The 25,930-nt window shown below is 45.0% G+C and overlaps 1 protein-coding gene across 2 annotated transcripts in view; it reads left to right on the top strand.

The window, feature by feature from the left end:
• Positions 1 to 25,930, top strand: part of PARD3 (par-3 family cell polarity regulator) — an 838,158-nt gene that overhangs the window by 726,435 nt on the left and 85,793 nt on the right. Inside the window, exon 25 of one of the 2 annotated variants that reach the window (XM_074405259.1) lies at positions 12,536 to 12,590. In XM_074405259.1, coding sequence (XP_074261360.1) covers positions 12,536 to 12,590 — 55 coding nt within the window. Of the gene's footprint in view, positions 1 to 12,535; positions 16,990 to 25,930 lie in introns of those variants that run through there. The other variant, XM_074405258.1, reaches the window with a different exon arrangement.

Here is a 25,930-nt window from a genome sequence, read left to right as displayed (position 1 = left end):
AAACCCCATCTCTACAAAAAAAAAATATGAAAAAAAAAAAAAAAGAATTAGCTGAGTGTGGTGGCACGTGTCTGTAGGCCCGTGCCTGTAATCCCACCTACTAGGGAGGCTGAGGCAAGAGAATCGCCTGAACCCAGAAGGTGGAGGTTGCAGTGGGTGGAGATCATGCCACTCCATTCCAGCCTGGGCGACAGAGCATGATTCCGTCTAAAAAAAAGTTTGTTTTTTTTAATTTAAAATTTGTTTTATGACTTGTAATACTATTTGTTATAAAATTACATATTGCATATGTATGCAAATACATATTTATACACATCTACATATAATGGTTCGCTCACACGTCAGGCACAGAGCGTCATAAATTTGGAATGTCTACTGAAATAGACGTTTCAGCCAGGCTTCCACATGGGTGTCCGAGGCCTGCCGGGCTCCCTCGCTGGTGACCACGTTTCATGCTGTGCCTCTTCTGCATCCGTGTGTATGACCCTCAGACCTGAAGCGGTTCATTTCTAAGCCAGTTTCAAGGTGGAGGAAAGGAAGAGTTGAGTGAAAATGCTGGAAACGGAGGAGGAGGATGTGAAGCCCGAGGAAGGCAGGACGCCGCAGAACACGGAACGGCCACGAAGCAACGGTTCCTCGCAGTGGGGCTTCTGAGGCAGATGCAAAAAAAGGCCTCGGATGCTAATCCAAAATAGAAAAGATCGCTGGGAGATTGTGAAACAATAACAATTTGCATTAAATCATCAGCTGCTTTTAGCACAGATGGGAAAAGCCTGTTACAAAATGTTGGAAGACATTTGCAGTGGGTTTCAAGCTGGACAGGCATTAAAAACATTCTTGAGGTTTTCACGTTGGGAATAAAAATGTAAATCATTTCTAGCGAGGATTTTTTTTTTTTTTACATACCATTTTGTCTTTGTATTTTATTTTATTTTGGGAAAGGTTACGACATCGTAATAGCCAAGGGGAAATGATCCATTTACAGGGTTGGATAGATAAAATTTATCTTCAAAGAGGTAGAATATTAATTATGCATACATAGAAAGAAACTTTGAGCTCTGAGACATTCCCAATGAAACGATGGCTTATTTCACTCAAGATCCCAGCACGGTTGCCGTATCTGAGAGAGAAACACTGCCAGTTGTGAACGTGCCTGCTTTTCTGGGTCAGTTTCAGAGCATGGAGGCAGAGTTGGGGAAGCCGGCTAGGACTGCAGGGGCTCTCCCTGGAAACTCTCTAGGACTGGCTTCTCCTCCATTGTGCCTTTAAATGGACCACAAGGGGTGGAAGGCTGGAGCCAGGAGCTGATGCAGCAGGCCCATCTCTCGTGATCCCACGCCCCTGGAGAAGAGACTAGACAGTCACAGACTCTCAGTGTCTGGAAGGACTGCCTGGCCTAGGGAAACGAGTTTCCAATAACTAATCCAGCTGAACGAGGCACTTTCCTTGGCTCTGGCTCTCCTTCCCATAAGCCAGGAAATGTTCTCTCCATTCATTCGGGGATGGCTCACCGGAGACTTCTGATCTCAGACTGGTTACTCCGCAGACTACACTGGTATCTTCTGCTCTGTCTCCTAAGTCCTTTTAGTGGTTCCCTCTGGACTAATTGAAACTCAGAGATATCCTGTGTGTGTGATTTGTTCAAGGTAATTGTAAGGCCACAAAGAAGCCAATATTGATTTTTTTCTAAAGATGCCACTTTATGTGGCCTGAAATTTACTACATAGAATATGCAGTCAGTTTAGGAAAAATAATTATCTCATATTTATTTACTCATTCATGCATGCATGCATTCATTCATTCATTCATGGTTCCTGCAGTAGACCAGGCAGATGTAGATGCTGGAAACCCACCAGGGAATAACTCAGTCTTACACTAACTGGGAGTCGTAAGGCTGTGTAACGTTCAGACGGTGACACTTGATGCAGAGAAAATAAAGAAGGATTCAGCACTGGGACGTGAGAAGGAGCAGACAAGCTGGAGTTGGAGGACCCATGCTGTGAGAGACCGGGGTGCTTCCAGTAGAGACTCTGGAGGGAATAATGGCGGGAGTGACATTGGTAGGAGTGGCCTGGGACGTGGTGGTAGACACGAGGCGGAAGGTGAGAAGAGGGGTGAGGCAGTCAAGGCACGGGGAGACCAGTGTGCTGGAGGACACCAAAATCGTTATCAACAACAACGGTGCTGGCAAGACAGTGGTTCAAATGCTGAAACCTTCACAGAGGGCAGGCCCGTGGGAGATGGCAAGAAGGAGCGAAATAACGCATGGTCTAATTAACAAGCTTCCAAGGAGGAGGGGACGCATTCCTGAGAAAGGAAGAACAATGACCTGGAAGTGCCAATGGGAGTAAGAAAGACACCTATCCCATGTCCAGCCCCGGCCTCCAGCAGCCACCACTGGGAAGGTGGCGGGCGCCGGCGAGGGCAAGAATAGGGTGGGGACTGTGCAATCCCTGAGGGAGGTGAGACCACCTGAAGACAGGACCTGGAGGTCTTGGGCTTCCTTCTGACATCTGACGCAGAAAGGGGTGCGGTCTCTGAAGGGAGGCACTCAGCTCTAAATGCTGCCCAGTCCTAGGAGCTGAGGCAGGACTCACCGGGAACATGTGGGCGTAGTGCCCAGGGGCGGGTGTCATAGCTCCACCCATCACAGCAGCTCCAGGTCCCAATCCTGCTTCCCTGCTGTGTGTCTGTGTCTTGATGATAGACATCCCTCTCTCATTCATTCATTCAGGGCCTACAGTACACCAGACACTGTCTCCATCACTGGGCATTCAGGGGTGAATTAAACAGACCGTGGGCCAGGCGCAGTGGCTCACACCTTTCATTCCAGCACTTCTGAGGCTGAGGCGGATGGGACACTTGAGCTCAGAGTTCGAGACCACCCTAGACAACATGGTGAAACTCCACCTCCACAACTACAGAAACAATGAAGAGACCTCGATGTTCTCATAAAAATGACAGTCCAGAGGCAGGGGCAAACATTAATTAAGTAAACACACTACTAGATAGAGTACTGTCAGAAGGGCAGTGAAAACAGAGTTTCTGTGAGGAAATAATAGGGAAAGGAGACATAAAAGTTGGGGGCCAGGCGCCATGGTTCATGCCTATAATTCCAGCATTCTGGAAGGCCAGGACCAGAGGATTGCTTTAGCTAAGGAGTTTGAGACCAGCCTGGGCAACACAGGGAGACCTCATCTCTACAAAAAATTCAAAAATTAGTTAAGTGTGGTCAAGTGTGCCTGTAGTCTTGGCTACTTGCGGGGTTGAGGCAAGAGGATCTCTTGAGCCCGGGAAGTTGAGGCTGTAGTGAGCCATGACTGCACCATTGAACTCCAGCCAGTGTGGCAGAATAAGACCTCCTTAAAAGCAAAAAAAAGAAAAAAGAGAGAGACAGAATTTATGACAAATGATTTGTAAACTCAGTCTTGAAGGATCTGAAAATCTAACGAGTTTGGCAATCTATCAAGATCCCAAAAACTTGATCCCTTGTGACCCCAAGGTTTCATTTTCTAGAATATAGCTGAAGAAACTCAAAAGGTAGACAGAGATTTATGCACAAAGCTGTTAAAAAAATATTGTTTATAGGTCAGAAAAATTCGACATAAACATCTCAAACTAGGGAAATGGCTAAGGAAATTATGGCATGGAATATAGTAGTGTGTTATAGCTATTAAAATTAATGTTTATGAATAAATTCCACCAACATAAAAATACAATCACAATATAATGTTTAATAAAATATACTAGAATGTCAAATTGTACCTTCATTATGACTGCATATATATGCATGTACATGTGTAAATATGTGTGTATAGATGTGTGTGTGTGTGTTTGTGTGTGTGTGTACAGAAAGGTAAGGAATAACCCCAATGCTAACAAGTTATCATGGAGCGGTTGGATTAAGTAGCAAAGCTGAATATGGATACCTTCAGGTCAAATGTCATGGAATCTGAGCATGCCCTGATGACCCCAGTGTGCAACCTCACGCAGAACCTGTGTTCAGATGGAGGAGTGGAGACTGAATGAAGACCCAAACACCACGTGGCAGGAGCCAGGATCCAATCATGTCATCTGCAAACGAAGACAATTTAATTTCCCCCTTTCCTATTTGGATGCTTTTGATTTACTCTTTTCTTGCCTAATAGCTCTGGCTAGGTCTTCTAGTACTATGTTGGATACAAGTGTTGAGAGTGCATACCTGTGTCTTGTTCCTGATCTTATTAGAGTAGCAGATAGCCGGAAATGAGCAGGCCAGGGAACCCCTGGGAAAAGAAGTCCTGGAGATAGATCCCAACGGCAGGCATAAAAAGGACAGTGGCTATGTCGGCTACATCTGGTTTTGTGATTGGGGCTCCTCCACCCCTGAAGGGGATTTATTAAGCCCTTGCTGGAGATAACCATGCTAGGACTTTCTCCACCAAGAAGCATTTGCACTGCTCCAAAAACTCACCCTAGAATAGCCTTTTGCTCATTATAATAGTTAAAAGCACACCCCGGATGGAGATTTTAAATGCTAATGAGACACATGATGTGTGTACTGGCATGTACAACCACAGAGCATGTGCGCCCAAAGGGACCTCCCGAAACAGGATTGTAAGTGACACCCCATCAGGCCCCTTCATGAATAATCATGTAAGAGTCTCATAAAGGGCGTTCCCCAGCACCAGCAGCTGCTGGTTCATTCTTTCGAGCAGCCTGCTCTTTTCAGAGCTTACTACCTCTTTAAATAAACACTGCTACTCGGCTTCTACAACTTTTCCAGCTGGACCAGCCTGGAGCCATTTTCCACTGCTCTCTGTGTATGTACTTTACCTTCCTTCAATAAACTCCACTGCTTAACCCTTGCTATGCATCGCTTGGCTAAATTTTTTCTTCCGGGTGAGTCAACGACCAGGGATTCCCTCACTTCCTGGTAACAGTCTTAGAGAAAAAGCTGTTAGCAGCAGGCTTGTCATATGTGGCTTTTACTATGTTGAGGTACACACCCTCTTTACCTATTTTGTTGAGAGTTTTTAATCACCAAGATATGTTACATCTTGTCAAAAGTTTTTTCTGCATGCGTTGAGATGATCATATGATTTTTATCTTTTTATTAGGTCAACATGGTGTATATAACTTATTGATTTGTGCATGTCAAACCATCCTTGCATCTCAAGAATAAATCACACATGATCGTGGTGTATGATCCTTTTCATGTGCTGTTGAATTTGGTTTGCTGCTATTTTACTGAGGATTTTTGCATCTAGATTCATCAGGAATATGGGCCTGTAATTTTGTTTTCTTGTAGCATTCTCATATGGCTGTGGTATGACAATCATACTGGCCTTGTAAAATGAGTTTGGAAGTGTTCCTTCCTCTTCAGTTTTTTGGAAGATTTTGAGAAGGATTGGCAGCAAGTCATCTTTAAATTCTTGGTAAAATTCGCCAGTGAACCCATCTGGTCCTGGGCTTTTCTTTGTTGGAAAGCTTTTGATTATTGATTCTATCTCCTTAGTTGTTACTGATCTGTTCAGATATTCTATTTTTTATAATTTAGTCTTGATCAGTTGTCTGCTTTTAGGAATGTATCAATTTCTTCTTAGTTATTCAATACAGTCATGTGCCACATAACAATGTTGTGGTCAGTGATGAACTCCATGTATGACTGTAATCCCGTAAGATTGTAATGGAGCTGAAAAACTCCTATTGCCTAGTGACCTCATAGCCACTGTGACACTGTAGTGCAATTCATCACCTTTTCTTTGTTTAGGTATGCAAATACTTACCGTATGTTGCACCTGCCTATAGTATTCAGTATGGTAATAAAATGTACACGTTTTAGTCTATATTATATAGCCTCGGTGTATAGTACGCTATTCCATCCAAGATTGTGTAAATATACTCTATGATGTTTACACAATGACAAAATTGCCTAACAACACATTTCTTTGAATATATCCCCATATATAGCATGTAACTATTCTTATTAGTCTCTCTTGATTCTTTGTATTTATTTGCTGTTAGTTACAATGTCTTCTTTTTAATTTATAATTTCATTTATTTGAGACTTCTCTTTTTTCTTGGCAGTCTAGTTAGTTTTATTGATTTTGTTTCTTTAAAAAAAAAACTCTTAGTTTTGTAGATCTTTTGTCTTTCTATGCTTTTTCATTTATTTCTGCTCTAATCTTTTTTCTTTCTTCTGTTGACTTGGTCTTTGTTTATTCTCTGCTTTTTCTAGTTCATTGAGGTGTGAAGTTAGGTTGTTTCTTTGCTTTCTTTTTTCTTAAAGTAGACATTCATTGCTCGGATTTTCTTACTATTGCTTTTGCTCCCTCCCATGAATTTTGGTATTTTGTGTCTCTATTTTTCCTTGTCCCAAGATAATTTTTTATTTCCCTTTTGATTTTTTTTTTTTGTTTGACCCAGTTGTTCAGGACTGTGTTGTTTAATTTCCACATACTTGTGAATTTTGCAAAATTTTTCCGGTTCTTGATTTCTTGTTTATATTATTGTGGTGAGAAAAAAATAATTAAGATGATTTTAATCTCCTTAAATTTGTTAAGACTTGTTTTGTGACCCAATATTTGATCTATCCTGGAGGACGTTCCATGTGCACTTGAAAAGAATGTGTATTATACAACTAATGGATGAATGTTCTGTATATGTTCATTAGATCCTCTTGGTCCTCATTAGATCCATTAGATCCTCTAGTGTTTTTCAAGTCTGTTATTCACATCTGCTGTTTCCTTGTGGATTCTCTGTCTGGATGATCTCTCCATTGTAAATTGCCATTTCGTTATTGTTTACTGACTGTTCTTTAGTTCCATTGTTTCTTTCTTCCCATTTGCTGTCTTCCTTTGTGATTTGTTAAATCTTCCTATGTTATACTTTGGCTACTTTTTCTTTATGTTTTGTGTATCTACTAGAGGTTTTTTTCTCTATGGTTACCATGGGGCTTGTATAAAACATCTGATAACATTCTTATTAAGGCTGCTAACAACTTCAATTACAAACAAAAACTCTACACATTGATTACTTCCCCGTACATTTTATGCCATTGATGTCACATTTTACATCTTTTTATATTATGTATCTGTTAACAAATTATTCTAGCTTTAGTTATTTTTAATACTTTTGTCTTTTAAAGTTTGTCTTTTAATGTTAAAAGTGATTTACACACCACCATTACAGTATTATTCTCAATGTGACTATGTGTTTATCTTTTCTAGTAGTTTTATACTTTCATATGTTTTCATATTGTTACTGAGCATTCTTTCATTTCAACTTGAAGAATTTTCTTTAGCATTTCGTGTAAGGCAGGTCTCATGGTAATGAGCTCCCTCAGTTTTATTTGTCTGGGAATGTCCTTATGTTTTTTCTGAAGGACAGTTTTGCTGGGCATATGATTCTTAGGTGGAAATTTTTTTCTTTCAATACTTTAAATATCTCATCCCACTCCCTTCTGGCTTGCAAGGTTTCTGGCAAGAAGTCTACCTTATGGGGGTTCCCATATACATAATGAGTTTTTTTTTCCTTGTTGCTTTCAAGATTTTCTATTTGTCTTTGGCTTTTGACAATTTGATTATAACATATCTCAGAGTGTTCTTTTTTGGGTTTATCTTATTTGGGATCCTTTGAGCTTCATACATGTGAATGGCCATATCTTTCTCAAAATTTCAGTTGTTCTCAGACAGTATATTTTAAAATAAGCTTTCTTTTCCTTTCTGTCTCTCTTCTCCTCATAGGACTGCCATAATTTATTGATTCAAATGCTTGATAATGTCAAATAGATTCCTCATGCTCTTTTTTTTTTGCTCTTTTTTAATATTTTTCTTTTTCATGCTTCTAATTGGCTAATTACAAATGACCTATATTTGAGTTTGCTAATTTCTTCTTCTGCATAAGTGTATCCTGAAGCTCTCTATTGAAGTTCTCAGTTCTGTCACTGTATTCTTCAGCACCAGGATCTGTTGGGTTCCTTTTTATGGTTTCTAATTCTTTATTAAACTTCTCGTTTTGTTCACACATTGTTTTCCTAATTTCTTTTATCGATCTATCTGCATTTTTTTGGATCTCATTGTGCTTCTTTAAGATGATTATTTTGAATTATTTTTCAGGTAATTTAGTGATATCCATTTCTTTGGTGTCAGATATTAGAGCTATATTAGTTTCCATTGGTGGTGTTATATTAACCTGATGGTTATCTGTGTACCCTTGTGGTGGTTTCTGTGAATGTGAAGGAGCCACACCTTTTCAAGTCTTTACAGTCCGGTTTTGATAGGTAAAGTTTTTGACTTGTGTGCAAAGGCTGGGAAGATTGCCTCCAGGATTGCAGTCAAGTGGGCTTGAAGCCTGGTCATGGGACTGCTGCTGAGTCTTCAGTGGGATCCAAGGCTGGTGGGCCTATTACCAGGGCCTCTAGTGGATGTGGATTCTATCTGGCTTCTGGGTAGACTAGACTACCTCCAGTTCCTTGGTCAGTAAGGCTGGTGCTGGAATGACGGTCTGCTTCTGCAGAAAGTGGGCCTCTTACCAGTTGCATAGACAGGTGTGGCTTCCTCTGGGTCTCTAGGAAGGCTTTCCCTGGGTCACTGGGTGGGCCTGTAGGCAGAAAGTATTTGCTTTGGACCATGGCTGAGAGAGACTGGGATTGAGTCACAGGCTGCTTTAGGGTCTACAGCTGAGACCAAGGTCTGCAGGCCTGCCTCCAGAGGCATGGACAGGTATGTTTCCTGGCAAGTCCCTGGGCAGGCAGGACTGCCCTCAGACCACAGCTGAGAGGAGCTGGAACAGAATTCCATGGCTGTAGTGCCAAATTTGGCTGGCCTGCCTGTGGAGGTACAGATGGGCATGTCTCTCTCTAGGTCCCTAGGTAGACAGAGGACTGCTCTCAAATCCCAGCTTTGCATTCTGATTATCTGCTTTGTTCTGCATAATTCAGTGGCTAGACAAAATGAAAGTTCTCTTGCATTGATGAACTCTTGGTCTGATCTTTTCTGACTGGCCTTTATTGAAAGATTTTAAAGTTTAATCAGAAAAAGAGCTTAAGAGCTCAATTTTTACACATACCAGAAATAAGGACCTTCACAGCATAGCGTCTGCTGATTGATGTCCAGGATGGAGAATGGAACTCTAGTGGAGGAAGACAACCTGAGCTTTCTCTGCAATGCAGACATTCTTGACAGGGTAGACCTCCTGAGAGCTCACTCCTCTCATTTATGGCCAAACCACCACTTTTCTAGAGTGTGTTCCCGAGATGATTATTTTTCCCTGGAGCTCAAATTGAGGGTGAGCCAGAAACACAGAGAACTCATATCACATCCTGAGAAAGGAAGAAACAAGTTTTTCAGCCTATCTTTGGAAGGATGAGGAGATGGGACAAAGGATGGGAGCCTGGGGCTTATGCTGCCCTTTGAATCCTGAGCTGATGAGGCTGAGGCGTCTAGAGCCACATTGTTACTATTTAATAATGTTGGCCATTAGGAGACCCATCTACGATTCATGCTCTGCTCAGAAAAGCCAACTTTCCTTTTGAGTCCAGGAGAGACTGGTGAAAAGGCTGGCATTGGCAGATGGCGTCTTGGCACAGGTGTGAGTATTGATCAACCTCTGAAGCAGGGGAAATGCTATTCCCTCTCTGATTAAAAGTCCCTTGCAAAGGAGAACAAAGGCCTAAGGTGGGCGGCATGGTTAATAGGCTACATTAAGGCAATCTCTACATTAAGGAGTATCTGTTGCCAGAATGTACTTTCTGATTGTTGCCACAGCATAACTTTAATGGATCTGTTGTTGTTCTCTGTTCCTTTCATATGTTTTCTCCTTCTCCACCCTGACTTAATCATCGTGCATCTTGTCTGAGACCATTTTCTTTATAGAGTTTTCTTTGCTAAGATCTGTGGTCTTCCTGTGAAAATGGAGTCATCAGTTGGGGGGAAAAACCCGCACTGCTGTCAGGATTTTTAGAGACACACATGTTACATCCCATTTTGGTGAATCTGAAGATAAGATTTCCAAAGGGGTATTACAACACCATATAAAGTGATTTTTCCACATGCCATAGGGCTCAGATCTGTGTAAATCCAGGTGAGACTTTGGATTGTTGTTTTTAAAACTAGCTGGAGCCCTTCAATAGCCCCTGTGCAGCCTGTGTTATTCCTCTCATTCTAACTGGGAGGCAAGATTCCGCTGCCTATATCCCCCCATATTGATCTTTTCACTTAGCTGACCTCAAGGATTCGTAATCCCAGTCTTGTGTTTTAGGTTAATTTTTGGCTTTGGTTTTACTTCTACCCTAAGCAAGTCTTTCTTTGGTCACTGCTGCTCCAGTATTCTTTGGTTTGACCAAACAGCTCATCTGTATCTCTTCAAGTGCACTCCAGGCTTGGATCACACTCTGCCATCCCCAGATGGCACCTGGGGCACTAACATCCATCACTTCTGATAGGTTAGCTTCGTGAAATTAATTGACTATGAAATTAATCTGGCACCTCCTGGGTTTTTTCTCATAGTAGGCACTCAATAAATATTTGTGGCATGAATTCTTTGCATGAAGCTTTAAAGGAATACTTTTTTTTTCTTTTGCTGTAGTGTCTTTCTCATTTTCCTTTTTGTGCTTAAAGCCAACATGGAATGTTCCCGTAAATGGTAATAGACGAGCAGAGCAAGTTATGGGGAAAGAGATGTTGGTGTGAGTCTGAAGTAGAGAAAGTTAAGAAGGCAAATGCTTCCGTGCTCTTGAGAGCATTGGGGAGTTATCCCTGATGAAATCCCACATGTTTGAATACAGTTGAGTTGATACAATCCTGACCCTCTCCTTCCTGGTTTTGAATTTGAGATCCTTTCCCTTAATTCATCCCTAAAATATTGGTGTTCCTCCAGGATCGGTGCCACGCCCTCTTCTCTTCTCTCTCTGTCCCCTTCCTTACCAGTCTCTTCCATACCATCTGCATGTTTAAGACGCCCAGTGTCTCTGGGGCCCCTTGGTGTTCTCATGGTCTTCACTCTGCCTACTTTGCTCCCATCTGCCACTCAAGAAGCCACTGCCTCCAATGCAGGTGCCCTCTGTGGATTCAGCAATACCTCTGCTCAAGGCCCTGGTGTCCTGGAGCCCAGGTTGCCCCACGGAGGTGCTCCATCTTCCTCTCATCTCCTCCATTCTGCATAATATTGTTCTTAGCCTGCTTGTGACACAATTTAGTGCCAAGTCTCTGAGACTGTGGGCTTCACAGTCAGCTGACTTGGTTTCGAATCCCAGCTTTGCCACTCACTGGGTAATCCTGGGTGAGTCATTTAACTTTTCCAAGCCTCAGTGTCTGCAACCATGAAGTGGGGACAGTAATAATTCCTACCTCATGGGGTTGTTTGGAGGATTAACTGGCAATGCAACTACCTAGTTCTATCCTCAGAATGTAGATTCTTGCCAGGCACGGTGGCTCATGCTTGTTATCCCAGCACTTTGGGAGGCCCAGGTGGGTGGATCACCCAAGATCAGGAGTTTGAGACCAGCCTGGCCAACATGGTGAAACTATCTCTACTAAAAATACAAAACTTAGTCAGGTGTGGTGGTGGGTGCCTGTAATCCCAGCTACTTGGGAGACTGAGACGGGAGAATTGCTTGAATACAGGAGGTGGAGGTTGCAGTGAGCTGAGATTGTGCCACTACATTCCAGCCTGGGTGACAGAGTGAGACTGTCTCAAAAACAAAACAAACAAAAGAATGTAGATGCATAGGCTCTTCACAGATTCCTTTGAGAAAGTATTCCCTAAGTTTTTCCTTGCAGTCACTCTCCTTCCATGGGGCTTAGAAGGGAGTTTATAGGGATGTACAACAATCTGTGTCCCAGACAGACCATTGCTATGCTGTCCCTTGCCTATCCACAGCCCCTTTTCCTCATTCCTGCCTTTCCTCCACTTGAAGCCTTTTGTATAAACTGACCATTGGATGCTTTGCCTTCTCGTTCATCACATGGTCAGAGCCTCCTACTTCAAGGCTGGGACCCCATTCCCAACAATCTTTCCAGATTTATGGATTCCACTCTTCCTCCATGAGCAGAGACCACCACTCCTGTTCCCAAGATAGCTTGGCTCACCTTGGGGCCTGCTGTGAACCATAACACCGCTGCTTCCTGAGGATGAGGCAGGCGCATTCGGGATACTTACTCTGATGGCTTTTTAGGTTCGTTATGCTTCTCAGCAAATTCCCCAATGTGTTTCTATGAAAGTTGCATAAATAACTTCAAAATCATAATTTGTTTTTTAAGCTCATTATTTTCCCTAAATTCCTTACATTATTAAGATTATCTGATTTATCAGGAAGCCGTTGTGCTTCAGAGTAATTTAATTCTCTGCTGTGGGGAACACTTGGTTACTGTCTGGGGGGACACACTAAAAAAAAAATCTATTAAATTGATTCGTTCTTTAATTTTCTTGGTTCTGCAGCTCAGTGAGGATACAGTCCCAGGTAAGAGCATATTTGTTGATTACCCAGCTTGCACAGATGTTGCAAGAATTCTCAAATGGCTCGTTCTTGCTTTTGTTTTTGTTTCTTTTGTAGCAAGAGGGGCTGCCTTCCTGAAAGACAGGAGCGCATGTGGAAAGAATATCCAAACGTGAGTGACGAGTGTCCACCCGTGGGTGGGCACGGGAGAAGTGAGGGACACAGAAGTTCTGACCCTGAAGAGTCCCTGGTGGGCAGGACCAGGCTGTGCTGTGGCAGTTGGGGTAACTTTCTAGATGAGTCGGGGCTTTGGGCCCAGGTATACTTAGAGTTTCCAATTCAGGCTATACTCTGAAGCCAGACCCGCCCTTCTCAGAATTGACATTCTCAAGTCGTTCTGCAGCCTCGGAGTCTCGTTGATTCTCAAAGTCGGTGATGAAATATCCAACTTCCTTAGCTTGGTGAGGATCTAGCCAGATCCTATGAGCCAGACTTAACCGTCCCAGCCTTTTCTCCCATCGAGCCCATCCCTGAACTCCCCATACCATCAAATCACATCCTGCATTTCTGCCTGATTCTTGAGTCCACAACATTACTCTGGACTGAACGGTCTCCCCCATCCCCAGCCATGTTGCTTGCCTGAATCCTATTCACCCCTCAATGCCCAACCCAATTTCTTAAACGTATGGCCTCAGGTGATCCGCCCGCCTCGGCCTCCCAAAGTGCGGGGATTATAGGCATGAGCCACCACGCTGGCCTCAATTTCTGTTTCCTTTCTATGAAACTCTCCCTGGCTGCTCCAGCCTTGTGATTTCTTGCCACACGGGGCTCTTTGGTGACGTGTCCAACTTCCCATGGAGCACTCGTGTTTGGGTCTTCATCAGACGCTTTTGTGTGTTCACGCTTTATTGGGCTCACTGATCTGTCAGCTTCTGAGGGACAAAGACCACACTTTCTTTCTTCATCTCCTCCTCAGTGCTTTCCACACACAAGCTTCCCTGAAATGTGCTTGACTCACACATTAATTAAAAACCAGTCCAGAGTCTTTGGGAACCTGTCAGCTTGTCAATCCCACAAGTCCTGCCGAACAGTGGCACAGAAAATCAACATGATCCAATCAATTTCCTCTGATCAAGGGATGAGAACTAATTCAAACCAACTCAGCAAGTGTTGAGCAGGTACCATGGGATAAACACAGTGCCAAATATTAACAAGAAAAAATTACTGGGCACAGCCCCTACCTTCAAACAGCCAACTGTTTAGGAGAATTCATTTGGAACATCAAAGAATCAGGAGAAAGTTAGCCAGAAATGAAAGACCATATCCACTAAAGTGCAAAATTGATTGGACTCCAGAATTAGACGAAGAAAGGTAGTGAGTGGTGGGTTCCAAGGTGAGAGAGATCAGAGGTGAAAGCCACGAAGAAGAGTCTTGGGGTGATGTGGACCTGGAAGAGCCAGAATTTTCAGGGAAGAGGCCAGCATGGACGATGCTTTCTTGCAGAGGGTCAAGAGACACCTCAAAGCATGGGGTCATGGAAATGAAATTGAGAACTAGTTACTGACTAGGTGTGAGGCAGATGCCAACACACTCACTACTCCCAGTGACTGCAAGGTGTGCTTCATCTTCACATTGCAGAGGAAGAGTCTCTAGAGCAGGTTAAGTCAATTATCCAAGGCAAAGGCAGTATCTAGCAGTGGGTTCCCAGGCTGCCTGCGCTTTGTCCATCACCCGGTCAGCGGAACCTCTGGGTGGCAGGCTGAGCTGGGAGGCAGGGCACCTGACCTGGTGCAGCCCCTGGGTACCCAGGACTCACCGCTCTCTTCCTCCAAGGTGCGGCTTAGAAGGGAAGAAGTGTTCAAGTTAGGAGATACACCTGTTCTAAGCTGCTTCTCAGTGCCTCTCCATCAGCCCTCCTGGTGCAGGGAATTCTTTTTTTTTTTTTTTTTTTTTTTGAGATGGGGCCTCACTCTGTTGCCCAGGCTGGAGTTCAGTGGCAGATCTCAGCTCACTGCAACCTCCGTCTCCCAAGCTCAAGCAATCCTCCCACCTCAGCTTCCCAAGTAGCTGGGACCACAGGCACATAACACCATGCCTGGCTATTTGGTTGCATTTTTGGTAAAGATGGGGTTTCTCTGTGTTGGCCAGGCTAGTATTGAACTCCTGACCTCAAGTGATCCACCCACCTGAGTCTCCCAAAGTGCTAGGATTACAGGCGTGAGCCACCATGCCTGGCCTGGTGCTGGGAATCCTAAGACCATTTTCCATCATCAGAGACTCTAGAAAGAGGCAGGAGAATCTGCATTTATGAAAGCACTTCATGTGCATCTGTGTTCTGCTTGTGGTATGGATGGTAGGTACTTTTGAGAAAATGCATTAAGCTGAAAAGTTATGATTTGTGTATTTTTTCCCATTTTTCCCTTACAGGCATGTGGCTCATGCCTGTAATCCCATGACTTGGGGAGACCGAGGCAGGTGGATCACCTGAGGTCGGGAGTTTGAGACCAGCCTGACCAACAAGCTGAAACCCTGTCTCTACTAAAAATACAAAAATTAGCCAGGCATCGTGGCACTTGCCTGTAATCCCAGCTGCTTGGGAGGCTGAGACAGGAGAATTTGCTTGAACCCAGGAAGCGGAGGTTCCAGTGAGCCAAGACTGTGCCACTGCACTCCAGCCTGGGCGACAGAGCAAGACTCCATCTCAAAATAAAAGTTGGATGATGCTACAGTACACCATACTGGAGACCCACTGGTCTGCATAATCGTCATTTAAAGGGAACAGATAAGAATAATAATCGCTTCTATTTATGATGGCCCTGTCCTAAGTGCTTTATGGACATTAACGCACAACAACCCTATGAGGTAGATGCCAATACAGTACCCATATTACAGATGTGAAAACCAAGCACAGAGAGGTCTATTATTCATCCAAGCTCACACAGCCAGTGAGTGGTTGGGCCAGGATTCGAGCTCAAGCAGCGTGGCTCTTCCTAGAGTCAATACTTTCCGCTATGACAAGGGAGACATAGGACCGGGCGGTCTGAGCCTGGCTGTGTGGAGTGGCTGGGCGGCTTCTCCATGGCTCTGGCTGCTAAATTTCCCTCTCATGCGAGCTGTTCCCACGGGCCCTTCTCCCTCTGTTTCAGGCATTCCAGCCTTGGGCACAGGACAGAACCGTCCCTGAAGAGTTGCCCCAGTGAAGCCAGAAGGAGGCAGAGGCCCCTTTTCTGGATTCCCTGGGCACTTGATTCTAGCCAGGGCTGTGTTTTCCTGCCCCGCAGCGTAGGTTTCAGAGTGTCCATTTTGAAGGAGCGGGGCATGCACCATCGTCCCTGCTTCCGGTGGAGGAGGGCTGGACGGGCCACCTCCAGCCAGTTTGGGCTTCCTTTCTGGGACCAGGCCCAGACACCAGTGCGCTGCCTGCTTTCTCCACGTTACTCAGCCTTGGTGAAGAGAAACGACTCACCCCTTGGTGTAGTTTTCTCCCCAGCCCTGGGTCGCAGCTTCGTACAATGTTCCCGGCCTCTGCATTTGTCTCATTGCAGAGATGGATTCACAGGGTAGGTAGCTCAGGAAGTTTAAGTTCCAGGGCCCCTTCCAAGACCTTGTGCCTAATGGAATATTCATAATTTTCTTTTCCTTTTCTTTTCTTTTTCTTTTTTCTTTTCCTTTTTTCTTTTTTTTTGAGACAGTCTCGCTTTGTTGTCCAGGCTGGAGTGCAATGGTCTGATCTCAGCTCACTGCAAACTCTGCCTCCTGGGTTCAAGTGATTCACCTGTCCCTGTCTCCTGAGTAGCTGGGACTATAGGTGTGCACCACCATACCTGGCTAATTTTTGTATTTTTAGTAGAGATGGAGGTTTCACTATGTTGGCCAGGCTTGTCTCGAACTCCTGACCTCAAGTGATCCAACTGCCTCGGCCTTCCAAAGTGCTGGAATTACAGGCCTGAGCCACCGCGCCCAGCCATGTATTCATAATTTTATACTCCTTTACTAATGAGCCATCCTTCAATTGAACAAGTTTCACACTCCATTAACCATGATCCTTACTCAAGAGATTCTTCTGGGTGCCATACCTGAAAATGAACCCTCCAGTGCGCCCCCTTAGTATGGCACCTCGGGCCCCTGTGACCCGGCCAGTAAGGCCTGTTCTGTCTGGAACTGTGCCCTGTACTGGATTCCCAAGCCCACTTCCTGGCGTGAGACAGAAAGATCCAGTTCCATGTTCTCTTTACTTTTGGCTTAGAATAGCAGTAAGACCTGCCAGCCTGGTTCCTAGAACCCAGCCAGGTGCATTGGCTGGAAAAAGGAGGGCCTGACACCCAGATTCTACTCTATCTACCTGCCCCAGCCCGTGCACTCCCCACAGCCTCCGCCTCCTACCTTCCAGGCTTCCAGAACATGCCAAACTTTCATCCCTGCCCACACCAGTGCATTAGGCTGCAGAGGGCAAAGTAATTACCCTTCCACCGATTCAAACTTCCAGATGACACACAAACTGCAGGGACCTGTAGAAAAAAAGGGACTGTACTGCCATTATCTGCACTATTAATTGTGGTGGAATCCTGTGATAAAGGTGTGAAGAAAACAATTTTTTTCCTTGCCCTGGACTTTGGCCAGGAGAAGGGTAGAGAAATGCTTTTGAGTAACCATTCACAAATTTCAACAATTGTTCACTCTTGATTCTAAAAGTCTCTTTGCATGAATAATTTCTCATCTTTATGCAGAGTTTTTCCACATTTTTGTTGACTAAAATATTACTAATCTAATTTCCCATTAAAAAACTCATTTCCAGCATTGCAGAGCTGAAAGGTGCTACCAACCATTTAGTCTTCAATTTACATACAACAAATCCTGTAATCTGATGGGGGCTTTTACACAAGGGTGGCTGCAAGCAATTACATGGGAAAAGAAATATTTCAGTCCAGAGCTTTGCACTATGTTAATTTCATCTGCTGAACTCCCATTGAGATTTCTCCTATTGTTAAATTGCCTATTGATGTGGATTTAGAGAGAAAAGTCCACCAAATATAGCAATTCAATGTTATAATGGTGTTTGTGCTCTAATATTTTTATTTTAATTATAATTTACAATATTGGGGTTTATTAGAAAGAAAAGAAAGCATCTGACTGGAATAAATTATTCCATTCTCTCCCACTCAGCACCCATGACAGAGTAGAACATTCTCCAGGTGAAGTATTGATGTGGAAAGGCCTAACAAAAGTCCTGATGCCACAGCAGGTTGAGCAGGGCTCTGGGGTGGACTGAACATAGGGATGCCTGATGTGGAGGAAGCAGGGCTTCTGGGCTGCTAGCCTGGGGGCACTGTGGTTATTGGGAAGGATTTGAGGTGAGATTTCAGAAGCTAACTCTAGGTCAGAGGGAAATCGAGCCTCAGATGCTTCAGGCTGAGGCTCTATCTATTCATGCATGCATGCATCCATCCATTCATCTATCCATCCATCCATTTATCTGTCCATTTATCCATCCATCCATCCATTTATCCATCCATCTGTCCATCCATCCATCCATCATCCATCCATCCATTTATCCATCCATCTGTCCATCCATCCATCCATCCATCATCTGTCCATTTATCCATCCATCTGTCCATCTATCCATCCATCCACTTATCTGTCCATCCATCCATCCATCCATCCATCCATCCATCCATCCATCTGTCCATTTATCCATCCATCCATCCATCCATCCATCCGTTTATTGAATGTTAAGCATATATTTTGTCCCAGTGGAGGTGTCTAGTGTTTTAGAAGATGCAAACTAAATATTTTGAAATTCTTCTTTTTTAACTTTTAAGTTTAGGGGTACATGTGAAGGTTTGTTATATAGGTAAACTCATGTCATTGGGGATTTACTGTACAGATTATTGCGTCACTCATGTATTAAGCCTAGTACTGAATAGTGATCTTTTCTGCTTCTCTCCCTCCTCCCAACCCCTGCCTCAAGTAGACCCCAGTGTCTGTTGTTTCCTTCTTTGTGTTCATAAGTTTATATCATTTAGCTCCCACTAATATGTGAGAACATACAGTATTTGTTTTTCTGTTCCTGCATTATAAAATTCTTTTATTTACTCGTTCATTCAACATACACTTGCTGAGCATCTACATGCCTGTCCCCATGGCAAGTTCCAAGGATACACCTAAAAGATGAAGCCCTGTCCTTCGGTACCATACACACCAATCAGTCATTAGTGAACACTCTAATAAATGTTATTACCAGAGAAACAGGCGGGCATAGAGAAGGCCTAAGCAGAGTGACTGTGTGAGAGAGAGAAGGAGCAGTGGCCAAGAACCCTTCCTCAGGGAGGTGACAGATGCTTAAGTTGGGTCTTTAGGATAAACAGGAGGCAGTTCCAGGAAGAGTGTGAAAGGCCTATATGTTTAAAAACAGCTTTACTGAGGTACAAGTAACATTTAGTAAACTGCAGCATTTGAAGGCTGTAACTGGTTAGTTGTGACATTTGTATGCTCCTGTGAAATCACCATCCCAGGAAAGAAAATGAGCATACCCCTCACCACCAAAGTCTCCTCATGCTCTTTTTCCCAACTTGATGAAAGCCTTCTATAGGGTCTCATCCTCCTGGGAAATTTGCCTGTATTTCTTCGTATCTAGTTGCAGTGCAGAAGGGAAGGGATTGGTGGGAATCACAGTGGCAGAATGTCCCATGGTGGCTCACGAGAAGACCACAGTGACATCCTTGTCTAAACCCCTGATCCGCAAATCTGCACGCTCAATCCCAGGGACAGTGTTTATTATATTCTTCAGCTGGTTGTTTCACAAACAGTACGCATAAGACTTGGACATAAATAACTCCAGGAGAAGAGCGAATCTACCTTCAGAAGAAAATATGCCACATTTGGGGCTTCCTAACAAAACCCACTGCTTGCCTGGAAGGAAGACCTTGAAGGCTAGCCTGGGCGGTGGCCGCATCATGTAACAAGAATACGGCGTGTTTCGGGCTGATGTTTGGAATGGGACCGCCATGTTGCTCACCTGGTCTGTACCTAATTTTAGTTCCTGCTTCTTTGGAACATGGAGGGGCCATGACTCTACCTCACAGCGATTTCCATCCCTTCAGTAAATCTGCAGTGCTTCCTGTGTTCTGGGAGCATTCTCTTTGCTTCCTTTCAGGTATGATTCTTGCTGCTAACTTGATTCAGTTTCACAGTTCAGATTTCTCACAAAAAGAATCTGATTAGCACACCTTAGATTTTTCCAGGCAGGTGTCATTGACCAATAGAGAGACTGGCTTGCCTGTGGATCAGTTGTTCTTGTATAATTCAGTGTGACCTGGCTGGGGAGAGAGGGCCGTGTTACTCAAAATGTGATCGTTTAAGGACTTCCCTGCAGCTGTGGGCGGGGCAGCTTCCTGGGAAGAGGCTGTGGGTGTGGCAGGTTCTGGGGCAGTTAACTCCAGCACTGCTGTATGGGAGATAGCAGGACAGCAGATCTATGTTTTTCCCAAATTAAGGGGAAAAAAATGTCCAACCTGTTTGCAAAGAACAGAGAGGTGACTGTATATCTAAAGCCTGGGCAGGATGATTGCTGAAGCATAGCGTCTACTGTTTGTCTGTTGGTTAGCTTTGGTGGGTTCTGTTTGGTTCCCAAACTGTGATAGTTAATTTTATGAGTCACCTTGACTGGGCTAAGAGATAATCCAGATAGCTGGTAAAACATTATTTCCGGATGTGTCTGTGAGGGTGTGCCTAGAAGGGCTTAGCATCTGAACTGGACTGAGTAAAGAGGATTCACCTTCTCCAACGTGGGTAAACCTCATCCAATCCATTGAGGGCCTGGATAGAACAAAAAGGCAGAGGAAGAGTGAATTCTCTCATCTCGAGCTGAGACATCCGGCTTCTACCTTGGATATCGGAGCTCCTGGTTCTTGGGTCTTTGGACTCCAAAACTCACACCTGTTCCCAGCCCTCCCCATCTCCTACAGTGGTTCTCAGGCCTTTGGCCTCAGACTGAATTACATACTGACTTTTCCCTTTCTCCAGCTTTCGGATGACATGTCACGGAGCTTCTTGGCCTCCATGGTTGCATGGGCCAATTCCCATGATCAATCTCTGATAGATCTATGTACATCCTACCAGCTCTGTTTCCCTGGAGAACACTACTACACAAACATTTCCTAGATTTTCATTCTATTTCTTCCTTGTCTGCGTAAAGCAAAGATTCTAAAAGTAACCAGTAATTTCCATTCAGTTACTGAATACTGGCACTGGTACTGCCCAGATGGTTCTTTATGGATGACAAAGGACATTTGGCCATATGACCTCAAAGGACAAATATTGGGTGATTTTTTTTTTTTTTTTTTTTTTTTGAGTCAAAGTCTCAGTGGCCTGATCTTGGCTCACTGCAACCTCTGCTTCCTGGGTTCAAGTGATTCTCCTGCCTCAGTCTCCCGAGTAGCTGGGATTACCGGTGCACACCACCATGCCTGGCTCATTTTTGTATTTTTAGTAGAGACGGAGTTTCTCCATGTTGGCCAGAATGGTCTTGAACTCCTGGCCTCAAGTGATCTACCTGCTTCAGCCTCCCAAAGTGCTGGGATTATAGGCATGAGCCACCATGCCAGGCCTGGGTGATTCTTTTTTGAATATGCTGCATCTTTCTTTGTAAATAAGATTTGATTTCAAAAGATAGATGATTGTTGGTTGTTATGCAAATCAAACAGACCTGCACATTTAAAGAATTTAAAAAGAGGCTGGTGCAGTGGCTCATGCCTGTAGTCCAAGCATTTTGGGAGGCTGAGGTGGGAGGATCACTTGAGCCTTGAGTTCAAGGCTGCAGTGAGTCATGATCATGTCATTGTGCTCCAGCATGGGCAACAGAGTGAGACCCTGTCTCAAAAAAAAACCAAAAAACTATCCTGTGATCTCTGGGGTGTAGGTGATAGAGGGCAGAGAAGCAGAGAGGGGATGGTTCTTCCTGTGCCTGAGTACTTGCCCAGGGCTCCCTCCCCATATTCACTCCATCGCAGATGCAAAGTGTAATCCAAACAGGGCGGCCGACAGCCTCATTCATCCTACCTGGCTGACCAGGAAGGGGTGTGACATGTGATCCTGCCAACGGGACAGGAGGGAAAGACTGTTAAGCGCAGAGCCTCAAGCTGTCGCCACGTGTATGGGTCTGCTGGAGCTATCATGACAACGTGCAGCATAGGGGACTGAGTGGCTTCAATCACAGAAAGGTATGGTCTCACAGTTCTGGAGGCCAGAGTTTCCCATTTAGGGGGTCCTCAGGGCTGGTTTCTCTTGAAGCCCCGGCTTGCGGATGGCTGGCCTCTCCGAGCGTCTTCATCAGTTCTTCACTGTGTGCGTCCCTGTCCTAATCTCCTTTTCAAAAATACGGTTGGATTAAGGCCAACTCTAATGATCTTATTTTACCATTATGAGTTTTTAAAAGGCCTTGTCTCCAAATACAGTCACATGCTGAGGTGCCTGGGTTTAGACTTTAACATAGGAATTTATGCCTGACATGATGGCCCGAGCTGCTGCCCTCAATTTTGCGGCAAGCTGAGGCTGAGCCCAACATAACCCATGAGGGGGCCAAGCAGGAGACGAGCAGAGCGAGGCAGAACCAGAGGCCTGGGGTGCTTGCCCCGTTCTGCTCCTGCCGAGTGGAATGGCAAATTTCCTTATTTGTGAATCCAGTTTGAATCGGGGTTTTAAAAGGCGGCCTAACAGAGAGAGAGATAAAACATCAGAGGTGGAAATTTAAGCAGCCGGCATTTTATAGGGCTCCTCTTAAGGGAAGAGAGGAACACATCTTATTTCCTCCAATACCCAACACTGGGGCTTGGTGGGTGGGCGAGGCGCTGCCTGGGAAGGGGTCCTCACTTGGAGGCGTTACTCCCTCCCCAACTTGAGCTCTAGTCAACGCCTGCTGAATGTCTCCGCCAGTCCCTGCTGCCCGCAGCCCACACTTCCATACTCTATTTCCTAGATGCTATATTCCCAAGGGGCGAGGGCTCCACTGTGCCCCTGCGACTCAGTCTTCTGTGCTGCGTGTGGAGCGAACTGAATATTTTTCACCTATTCCCCCCCGACCCCCGTTAGGCAGTGGGCTACACGTAAGGGCTGAACAGTGAATAACGCGAAGTCTCGTCCCCATAAAGCAGAAGTTGTGAACATTTAAAATATATCATGTGCTCTGTGCTACTACAGTGAATGAAAATCACAAAAATACACACAGGCTGTTCTGACAGCACATGAAAGGGACGTCTTACCAAACTTGGGGTTCAGGGAAGGGGGCTAGAGCGAGGGCATCTGTCCTATTCTGCACCCCACGCCCTGAGCCGAGCATGGCAGATGGGGGAAGGGAAACAGGGACTGAACCGGGTCGTTTCTCCCCTCAGAGGCCACCCTGAGCCCCACAGGCGGCGCTGGGGCAGAGAACCCAGGTCCGCCATGTCTGTCCTCCCAGACAGAGTCCAGCAACCTTCTCGCGGGGTAAGGAAGGCTGCCAGCTCGGGGGTCAGGAATCCAAGCAGAGGTCCAAGGACATCCTGCGATACCCACGGAAACGATGTCGAGCCACACAGGAGGGAGGGGCCTCCAGAAGAAGAACCGCTCAGGGCGGCCGGCATGGTTCGGGGACAAGGCCTCGCAGCCGGCGCCACCGCAGTGAGTGTGCCGCGGGTGCTTCTGGGATGGCTCCTCTGGGCTGCCACGCCCCCGCGTGGTTAGTTACAGGCCGAGCCACGCCCCCACCTGGTTAGTTACAGGCCGAGCCACGCCCCCACCTGGTTAGTTACAGGCCGAGCCACGCCCCCACCTGGTTAGTTACAGGCCGAGCCACGCCCCCACCTGGTTAGTTACAGGCCGAGCCACGCCCCCACCTGGTTAGTTACAGGCCGAGCCACGCCCCCACCTGGTTAGTTACAGGCCGAGCCACGCCCCCACCTGGTTAGTTACAGGCCCAGCGCTGGGCTGGAGCCCCGCGCCTGCGCAGTGGGGTACCAGCGACGCGGCTGTGGCCAAAGAGGAGAGCCCCGGGGGGAGTGAGCGCCGTGGAGGCTTCTTTGAGTCAAGGGCAGAGCATGTGTTTGACCGGAAGTGCTGATTCAGATCTTGGAATCGGGATTTTCGGCTAATCTGGTGTTTTTCCTCTGACAGCACAGTAATACTCTTTTGGTTGCTAAGAAACCCTCTTTTAATTGAACATTGGGTCGAGTGGCTATAGTACCATAACACACCATGCAGATGTCAAGAGAATAGCACAGCGTCCAAGTGACATTCAGGCCACTTCTCACAGCAGGCATGTCATAATACACAAGTGACTTTCCAGATTTTCCTCACAGGGCGTGGAGGCGTTGATTTGTGATTGCAGACCCAAGATTCTCACTCCCCAGTCTGTGATATGGCTTTACAGTGGGCTATCTGTGCCTATAACCAAGCTCAGCTGTGCTTTATAGGCTGACGTTTTGTGGGCTATTAGTCTGAATGAACCACTATTCTAATGATCAGATCATTATAATGGTGCATTAGTTTGATGCAGGGTAGTGAAATATTGTTACCTTAATAGGGCTGGATGTGTATTACATATCTTATCTCATAATCCCTGCTTAACAGAGGCATCCTTGGTTTCTTTTGCAGTACACAGCGAATACCTGATTGAAGAACTCTTTGGAGAAAGGACTATAGTCATTTTAGAACCTAAGAGTAAAGTTTAATATTCCTAATAGTAATTGCTTTCTATTTTGTTTTCCACAACTCAGAGACATTGTTTGGCTAAATCTTTAGGGGGCGATTGAGAAAGGCAGGCACGTAATCCTAGCTCCTAATGCCCTGATAAAATTAATGTGTTCTTTTACTGTAGAGACAGAGAAGGTTCTTGCATTGTCTGCTAGGCAATTTTCTAGCATGCAGCTGCAAGATTGGGTTCATATCTATTTGCTGAGAAATCAGATGTAAGCATAGGTTGAGTTGAGGGTGTCGATTAGTACAAGACCTCAAGTAGATGTTTTGTTTTTCACCTTGAGTGGCTGATTTCAGTGTTAAAAATGTGGCCTGAGTAAAATAAAAGCAGTGGAAAAATTGGCTTTTAAAAGTCTTTTAATGGATAGAATTAGAGTTATGTTTTTATAAGATGGGAGTTATACCCCCGTCTACCTCCCTGCAAACAAGTGGCACTGGTTGTATTCCACCTGCAGTGGCCAGGATTCTTTGATTGCAAGCAACAGCGGCACTGCTGGCCCTAATTGGAAAGGAGCTATTTAAGTGATATTGGGTGGCTCACATATCTTAAAAAAAAAAAAAAAAAAAAAAAAAAAATCTGCACAACCAGGGATCTGGAAGGATGTGTACGAGGGAGTCGAAAAGACAGCTGAGTCTGAATACTGTGTCTTTCTTCATTTCGTCTATTTTTATTACTTTGTTTGAGATTCAAATATCAGGAGAGAGGAATTAATCAGTTACTGTATACTGTAATTGTAGCTCTAGAATTTTTATTTAAAAGGAACTTATGGTAGCAGTTTGGTCAGAATGGGCGACGGCAAAGGGTGGAGGGGGGCTGATGGAAGGATTTTTTTTTTTAGATAGGGTCTTGCTCTGTCATCCAGGCTGGAGTGCAGTTGCATGATCTCAGCTCACTGCTACCTCTGCCTCCTGGGCTCCAGCGATCCTCCCACCTCAGCCTCCCAAGTAGCTGGGACTAACAGTATGTGTCACTACACTTGGCTAATTTTTATATTTTTAGTAGAGTCGGGGTTTTGCTATGTCACCCGGGCTGGTCTCAATCTCCTGGACTTTAGCAATCTTCCCACCTTGGCCTCCCAAAGTGCTGGGATTACAGGCATGAACCACTGTGTCCACCCAGATGGAAGAGTTTTGAGTGGCTTGTGACACTTGACATTCCTTCTTAGTGCCAAGACCACAGGCCACCCCTTGGCCAATGACAGTTTAGCCCACCTTGACTGACAGTTTCTTGAAAATTGGGTAAAGAAAAACAATTCTTTTGATGCCATCTTTGTTGAGCTTGTAGATAGATTCTTATGACATAAGGCTCTAGGCAGCTCCCAAGACCTCAAAGTAGACTGCTCTTGCAGAACAGCACCTGCCAGCCCCATGCTAGGCACCCCTCAGTGTCTTCTAACATCCATTTCCAACCTGCTGCTTTGCTGGCAGAAGCCACTTCTCACAGAGACTTGAAAACATGCCCTGCCTATTTATTTTGGTATTCTCTCCTGCAGCAGTCATATGACCCAATTTGGTTCATTAGATACAAGGGAAAATACTAGAAAGGCTTTCCTCTTTAATATAGATATGGCACTGTAGACTGGGGCAGCCATTTGGGACAGTTCAGGCAAGGCAGAAGGGTGAGGTCAGTAAACTGAGCACGGCAGATGGACGCGATGGATGACTTATTGTCCTGTTGAATTAACCAAACCTGAAATAAACTATCTCCAGTCCTCTTGCTAAGAGAAATAATAAATGCCTTTCACCTTTAAGCTATTTATTTTTGTCTGTTCTAAGTCTGAGTTG

This window comes from Saimiri boliviensis, chromosome 8 (assembly GCF_048565385.1).
Source record: "Saimiri boliviensis isolate mSaiBol1 chromosome 8, mSaiBol1.pri, whole genome shotgun sequence".
Taxonomy (NCBI): Eukaryota; Metazoa; Chordata; class Mammalia; order Primates; family Cebidae; genus Saimiri; species Saimiri boliviensis.
Note: the sequence above shows the minus strand (reverse complement) of the source record. Positions and strands in the feature narration are given on the sequence as shown.